A 7,500-nucleotide genomic window follows, 5' to 3' on the forward strand; every position below is an offset into this window, starting at 1 on the left:
TTTATAAACCCATGTGTTCATCAGTCCCTTTACACTGGAAACAGGAATGACCACCAGATTATTAATTAAATACTCGATACCACTGACTTTTTTTTTTTTTTAACTGACTTGAGACAAATTTGCACCACTTACTTTCCAGAATTGGCCAGCCACTCTGCCTGGGAGGCCTGATCCGCTATTTCAATGGGGAGCCAGGATACACAACGGTGGATGGATGGCTGTTCGCAACTGGAGTGGTGATGGGGTCTTTGCTTTACATATTCTCACATCACCCCTTCTTTTGGGGCATTCAACATAGTGGCATGCAGATTAGGGTAGCAAGCTGTGCCTTGATATACAGAAAGGTATTGGTTTTTACACAAGGCTTCAGCATTGCATGAGACAGTGCTCTGTGAGTGAAATGTTTGGTGTGCTTCATGTTAAACTATATTGTATATCCTCATTTTTGTGTGTGTGTGTGTTTTTGTGTGTATGTGTGTAAGGATGATATATATGCTAATATATTAATGTATGGGCATATATATTGTATAAATTAGATTTCAGTTCAAATATCAAGTGTCATGAATGTGAGCATAATTTGATTGATTCTCGTTATTATCAGAACAGAATGAATGAGCAAAGCTTTATGTCTATGCTATGCCTATTTCTGCTGCTTCATACTGCTTAGAATATTGCTCTAAATGTAACTTCATGTAATCGCTTAGCAAGTGCACAGTTACCTGCTTTATTATTGAAGGTTATTTCTTTTCCTTTATGCTTTACTGTAGTCACAAACAAGGAATATTCTTAAAAGAAAACTTAAAACTAGAAAACTATTGCCTCTTGTCACAGTGCTTTTAGACTGCACAACTATATCACATTAGGAATCACACTCACATGCACTTCCACACATTTACAAAAAAAAAAAATAAAACAAAGAAAATGTTCATATACACTCTCATGATTATAAGCATTTGTATATTTATTTATACATTTATTAATTTTATTACATAAGAGGTGTACCTGCCTTTTATGTCTCTCTCCCTCTCCCTCTCCCTCTCCCTCTCCCTCTCCCTCTCCCTCTCCCTCTCCCTCTCCCTACCTCTATCTCCCTACCTCTCTCTCCCTACCTCTCTCTCCCTACTTCTCTCTCCCTACTTCTCTCTCCCTACTTCTCTCTCTCTCTCTCTCTCTCTCTCTATCTACCTCTCTCTCCCTACTTCTCTCTCTCTCTCTATCTACCTCTCTCTTTCTCTCTCTATCTACCTCTCTCTTTCTCTCTCTATCTACCTCTCTCTCTCTATCTATCTCTCTCTCTATCTACCTCTCTCTCTATCTACCTCTCTCTCTATCTACCTCTCTCTCTATCTACCTCTCTCTCTATCTACCTCTCTCTCTATCTACCTCTCTCTCTATCTACCTCTCTCTCTATCTACCTCTCTCTCTATCTACCTCTCTCTCTCTCTCTCTCTCTCTCTCTCTCTCTCTCTCTCTCTCTCTCTCTCTCTCTCTCTCTCTCTCTCTCTCTCTCTCTCTCTCTCTCTCTCTCTCTCTCTCTCCCCCCCCCCCCCCCATCCCTTCCACCCTCTCCCCCAATATGAGCACATTGTAAAGAAGCTTCCTGCATTTAGATATTTCAGATCAGCATGTTGATTCCTGCTTTGGGAAACAGCTTAATTATCAGATTTATTTCTGATCCTGTTTCTGATTTTTGTTACAGTAATTCATGGAAATCCAGGGAAAATATCAAAAAATATATTTCAGCTTTCTAAAATCTAATTAAGGCATTTCCAGTAATGCACTTAGGAGCATTAGAATTTTGATTGAAATTGACTAAAGCCATTTTTTATGTATATTTCATGTTCATAAGTTGAAAAGGGGATATCAGAATCAGAAGTACAGAAAGACTCTTCCTAGTAAAAGCACTCCTTTCTTGATTTAATAAGATATCCAGGCAAATCTGTAAGTGCCTTACATTTCAAATATTTCTTGTTTAAAATACTTTTTGTGTGTTTAGGCATTACGCCTAAGCAAGGCTGCGCTGGGAAAGACCACAATCGGGCAGATGGTGAACTTGTTGTCTAATGACGTCAACCGATTTGATACAAGTGTCATCTTCATCCATTATCTTTGGATTGGTCCTCTTCAGGTAAAGATAAATATGCACTGTTAACTAAGGCTCCAGAGCAATGATTGGTACTCACTTCTCCTGTGAGGGTAATGCATATAGAAATATGGGGTGACTGATTTGAAAACATTTTATGTAAATAAGTTTTGTGTTTGATGCTGTCTTTCTCTTTTCTCCTTTACCATTACAGACAGCTATTGTATTGGGAATCTTGTGGCAAGAGTTAGGACCTTCTTGCTTAGCAGGGATTATGCTCTTGATTCTCTTTGTGCCTCTTCAAAGTGAGTTGTAAGAATTTGTCGTAAAATTATATTGTATATCTCTTTGATGTGCCTTAATGTTTGGTTTTCCAATATTTCCTTATGATCTATTTGTCAAGACTTAAAATGCAGAAATCAAGGCTGAAGGTAATACCATGGAATACGCTTTAGAATTTTGCATCTACATGTGTCTAGTCAACACTAAAATAATTGTCTTGAAGGAATGCTTTGATTGGATTGTGAATGCCTTATCTGTTCTGTGTGGAATTGTTAAAGTTTTCTTTTTTTGAGTTCAAAGCTGTAAAGGATTTAAAAATAAATAGAATTAAGGCCTGGTTAATGCTCTGATGTGATCCAATGTTTTTTTTTAGGCTGGATGGGTAAAGTCTTCTCCAAGCTGAGATTAGCTACAGCACATCGCACTGACGAGCGTGTAAGGATTATGAATGAAATCATCAATGCCATGAGAGTTATAAAGATGTACACTTGGGAAAAGCCTTTTACAGCACTAGCTGAACAAGCAAGAAAGTAAGTATTGTAACTGTTGTGTTAACAGACTGTAAGCAAAAACTAGTTCTGATCATGTTTTAGATGGAACTGCTATAAAAAATATATCTTTTGCTGAATGTGGTTGATATGATCACATGATGACTGGTATTTCATATGAAATATTATTGTGTGATAACTGATATTTTATTGTAAATATCAACAAGATATATGTTATAGCTTTCTGATTTTTATTTTACTTTTCAGGTCTGAGATTGATGTGATCATGAGGACTAATTATTATAGAGCTGTCAATATGTCTCTCTTTTTCACTTCTTCAAAAGTTATTGTATTTTTAGCATTGCTGACCTATATTCTGACAGGCAATGCATTGACAGCTGAAAAGGTATGGATTTTGCTCATATTGTAAGAATTTACATTTATGAGATATAAAAGGTATTTGCTCTTATATTTAGTTTTTTATATGTAGGATGTTCTGCATACTATAAACTATATGAAAATACATTTAGACGGGCTGTTCTTTTTAAAAATCCATTGAAAAAACTTTCTTTTTCCAGGTCTTTGTCACCAGTTCTTTGATCAACAATGTCAGACTTGTTATGACATTGTTCTTCCCCTTTGGTATTGCTATGGGAGCAGAGACCAACATATCATGCAGAAGAATTCAGGTAAGTTGTTGGAAATGACTTTATTGGAAATGGCATGTTTATGGAACAAAGAAAACTACAAGTGTTCCCTTTCTTTAAAATAAAATCCATTTTAAAAGGAGGAAAGGAAATTATATGGTTTCAAGAGCTGATAGCAGGATAATTGAAAAATGGAATGGGTTTATGATTTGTCACAGAAAGAAAGAAAACTATTTAAAACTTTGAAACCTGAAGTTATTCTATAGAAAGCATGATATTTTGATACACTTTATTTGATGCTATAGGAAGTATGAAACAGCTGTGAGAAATAGATGAAGAAATGTATTTTTTGTATAGCAATACATATATTTTTCTTTTTAGGAATTCCTGGTAATGGAAGAGAGGGAAGATACCAGCAGTGTCCAGAAATCCAATCTAAGGCCAAAACTGAAGGTAAGAAGACAGATTTTTTCTGCCTCTTCACCCTCCTCCTCCTCCTCCTCCTCCTCCTCCTCCTCCTCCTCCTCCTCCTCCTGCTCCTCTCCCTCCTCCTCCTCCTCCTCTCCCTCCTCCTCCTCCTCCTCCTCCTCCTCCTCCTCCTCCTCCTCCTCCTACTCCTCCTCCTCCTCCTTCTCTTCTCCCTCCTTTCCCTCCTCTCCCTCCTCTCTCTCCTCTCCCTCCTCCTCCTCCTCCTACTCCTCCTCCTCCTCCTCCTCCTCCTCCTCCTCCTCCTCCTCCTCCTCCTCCTCCTCCTCCTCCTCCTCCTCCTTCCCCTCCTCCTCCTCCTCCCTCCTCCTCCTCCTCCTCCTCCTCCTCCTCCTCCTCCTCCTCCTCCTGCTCCTCTCCCTCCTCCTCCTCCTCCTCTCCCTCCTCCTCCTTCTCTTCTCCCTCCTTTCCCTCCTCTCCCTCCTCTCCCTCCTCTCTCTCCTCTCCCTCCTCCTCCTCCTCCTCCTCCTCCTCCTCCTCCTCCTCCTCCTCCTCCTCCTCCTCCTCCTTCTCTTCTCCCTCCTTTCCCTCCTCTCCCTCCTCTCTCTCCTCTCCCTCCTCCTCCTACTCCTCCTCCTCCTCCTCCTCCTCCTCCTCCTCCTCCTCCTCCTCCTCCTTCCCCTCCTCCTCCTCCTCCCTCCTCCTCCTCCTCCTCCTCCTCCTCCTCCTCCTCCTCCTCCTCCTCTCCCTCCTCCTCCTCCTCCTCTCCCTCCTCCTCCTTCTCTTCTCCCTCCTCTCCCTCCTCTCTCTCCTCTCCCTCCTCCTCCTCCTCCTCCTCCTCCTCCTCCTCCTCCTCCTCCTCCTCCTTCTCTTCTCCCTCCTTTCCCTCCTCTCCCTCCTCTCCCTCCTCCTCCTCCTACTCCTCCTCCTCCTCCTCCTCCTCCTCCTCCTCCTCCTCCTCCTCCTCCTCCTCCTCCTTCCCCTCCTCCTCCTCCCTCCTCCTCCTCCTCCTCCTCCTCCTCCTCCTCCTCCTCCTCCTCCTCCTCCTCTTCCTCCTCCTCCTCCTCCTCCTCCTCCTACTCCTCCTCCTCCTCCTCCTCCTCCTCCTCCTCCTCCTACTCCTCCTCCTCCTCCTTCTCTTCTCCCTCCTTTCCCTCCTCTCCCTCCTCCTCCTCCTCCTACTCCTCCTACTCCTCCTCCTCCTCCTCCTCCTCCTCCTCCTCCTCCTCCTCCTCCTCCTCCTCCTTCCCCTCCTCCTCCTCCTCCTCCTTCCCCTCCTCCTCCTCCTCCCTCCTCCTCCTCCTCCTCCTCCTCCTCCTCCTCCTCCTCCTCCTCCTCCTCCTCCTCCTCCTCCTCCTCCTCCTGCTCCTCTCCCTCCTCCTCCTCTCCCTCCTCCTCCTTCTCTTCTCCCTCCTTTCCCTCCTCTCCCTCCTCTCCCTCCTCTCTCTCCTCTCCCTCCTCCTCCTCCTCCTCCTCCTCCTCCTCCTCCTCCTCCTCCTCCTCCTCCTCCTCCTCCTCCTCCTCCTTCTCTTCTCCCTCCTTTCCCTCCTCTCCCTCCTCTCTCTCCTCTCCCTCCTCCTCCTCCTACTCCTCCTCCTCCTCCTCCTCCTCCTCCTCCTCCTCCCCCTCCTCCTCCTCCTCCCTCCTCCTCCTCCTCCTCCTCCTCCTCCTCCTCCTCCTCCTCCTCCTCCTCCTCCTCCTCCTACTCCTCCTCTCCCTCCTCCACATCCCCCTTTTCTTCCTTTTTTTTCCTCATTCTCCCCCTTCTCCTCCTTCTCCTACCCCTCCCCTTTAATGTTATTACATTTGTCATGTCAAAATACTGTAGTACTCATACATTTGTCATTTGGTAATGTTTAGTATTAATTGTTTGCTTTTTATTATATGTATACACAGGACTGTGGAGTAACAATAAATGGAGTGACAGCCAAATGGAGTGATGCAACAGAAGAGAACACCCTGAACAACATCTCATGTTCTGTCAAAGCTGGAGAACTACTGGCTGTCATAGGTCCTGTGGGCTCAGGAAAGGTATGATATTGAGTATCCTAGTTAATTTTCATTGTATCTTGGGATGATGTATTAGTTTCATCATTACTACAATCATCACTGTCACCATTTTCCTTTTTATCTGAGTTTCCTTTTTCCATTTAGGGTTCACTTCTTCACGCAATTCTTGGGGAGTTGCCAGCAAAGTCTGGTTCAATATCTGTCCGTGGCAAGGTGGCATATGCATCTCAAGAGCCATGGGTGTTTTCAGGGACAGTGAAGCAAAATATTCTCTTTGGACAACCTTATAATGAAAAGAAGTACAATGAAGTTATTAAAGGTAAGATTTGTTGCATCTGAGAAGTTTTAGCATGATTACTGTTTATTTACAGTTGTACACTTGGATTAAATCAACTTTTTAGATGTTATGAAATGTGTAAAATACTCAAAATAATCTAACAATCCTGTTTATATGATCTGATCTTGTTTTGGTATATGCATTAGAGCAACATTTGGAATTACTGCCAATGAACAGAAAGCACTAACAATCTTATCTTGTTTTAGTATGTGCATTAGAGCGAGATTTGGAACTACTGCCAATGAAAGACATGACAATGGTTGGTGAGCGTGGTGTTTCACTCAGTGGTGGCCAGAAAGCAAGAGTTAATCTTGCCAGGTTAGTTGAATGATCAACCCCATATACTTAAAATACAGTGTAAATTAAAGAAAAACATTTCTCTCTGAAATAAGTCCTACTACATCATCCCACCAAGTTTAACTTCTACCTCAACAGGGCAGTTTATTATGATGCAGACATCTACCTACTGGATGACCCACTTAGTGCTGTTGATACTCATGTCGGACGTCACCTGTTTGACCAGTGTATAATGGGCCATCTAAAGCACAAAGTTCGGATCCTGGTGACACACCAGCTACAATACCTTAAAGAAGCAAATGAAATCTTAGTTCTGAGAGAGGTAATTAGCCCATTATTTGATGTCTGGTCAATACTGGAGTGTTATAGGTTAAGGAAATATTTCATGTGATAGAAGTGAAACAACCAATGTGAGTTTCATGGAGGATGTGATGGCTTTTTCTTTCTTTCTTTCTTAATATTAGAGAACTTCTCTGGAGGAGTTGGAAAGAAATGTATTTGAAAAATTGTGTGAAGGATTTGTTGCCATTTGCATTTTTTTTTTTTTTTTCCATTAGGGTCATCCTGAAGCAATTGGAAAGTACCATCAGTTGGTCAACAGTGGAATAGACTTTGCCTCACTTCTAGCAGAAGGTCATGAGGAAGAAAAACCAACATCCCCTTCAAGACAACCTAGCACAAAAAGTGCCAAGAAGAATGGCTTTATTCCAACAGGAAAGTTTATGCAAGAGGCTGAAAAATGTAAGTATTTTAATGTCTTATGGAATTTAGATCTTTTTGGGGATAGGTCAGTTAAAAATGCTTCCAGTTATTATTGTCTTGTATTTTTTGCTTTACTTTGTTAACCCAATGTGAGCAGGGTTATTTACTGTTCCCTTTAGAATTAGTGAGTTTGGTTACATACAGATGGCTCCACATGTACTCAGCAGC

The 7,500-nt window shown here is 42.6% G+C and overlaps 1 protein-coding gene across 7 annotated transcripts in view; it reads left to right on the forward strand.

Annotated features, from left to right (window-relative positions):
- Positions 1 to 7,500, forward strand: part of LOC125044568 (ATP-binding cassette sub-family C member 4-like) — an 81,961-nt gene that overhangs the window by 52,431 nt on the left and 22,030 nt on the right. For 6 of the 7 annotated variants that reach the window (XM_047641282.1, XM_047641280.1, XM_047641279.1 and 3 more), the window contains 12 exons: positions 140 to 344; positions 1,997 to 2,128; positions 2,298 to 2,388; positions 2,739 to 2,895; positions 3,121 to 3,259; positions 3,432 to 3,542; positions 3,882 to 3,953; positions 5,823 to 5,957; positions 6,081 to 6,255; positions 6,480 to 6,591; positions 6,709 to 6,892; positions 7,128 to 7,311. In XM_047641282.1, coding sequence (XP_047497238.1) covers positions 140 to 344; positions 1,997 to 2,128; positions 2,298 to 2,388; positions 2,739 to 2,895; positions 3,121 to 3,259; positions 3,432 to 3,542; positions 3,882 to 3,953; positions 5,823 to 5,957; positions 6,081 to 6,255; positions 6,480 to 6,591; positions 6,709 to 6,892; positions 7,128 to 7,311 — 1,697 coding nt within the window. The remainder of the gene's footprint in view (positions 1 to 139; positions 345 to 1,996; positions 2,129 to 2,297; positions 2,389 to 2,738; positions 2,896 to 3,120; positions 3,260 to 3,431; positions 3,543 to 3,881; positions 3,954 to 5,822; positions 5,958 to 6,080; positions 6,256 to 6,479; positions 6,592 to 6,708; positions 6,893 to 7,127; positions 7,312 to 7,500) is intronic. The other variant, XM_047641284.1, reaches the window with a different exon arrangement.

Source organism: Penaeus chinensis, chromosome 36 (assembly GCF_019202785.1).
Source record: "Penaeus chinensis breed Huanghai No. 1 chromosome 36, ASM1920278v2, whole genome shotgun sequence".
Taxonomy (NCBI): domain Eukaryota; kingdom Metazoa; phylum Arthropoda; class Malacostraca; order Decapoda; family Penaeidae; genus Penaeus; species Penaeus chinensis.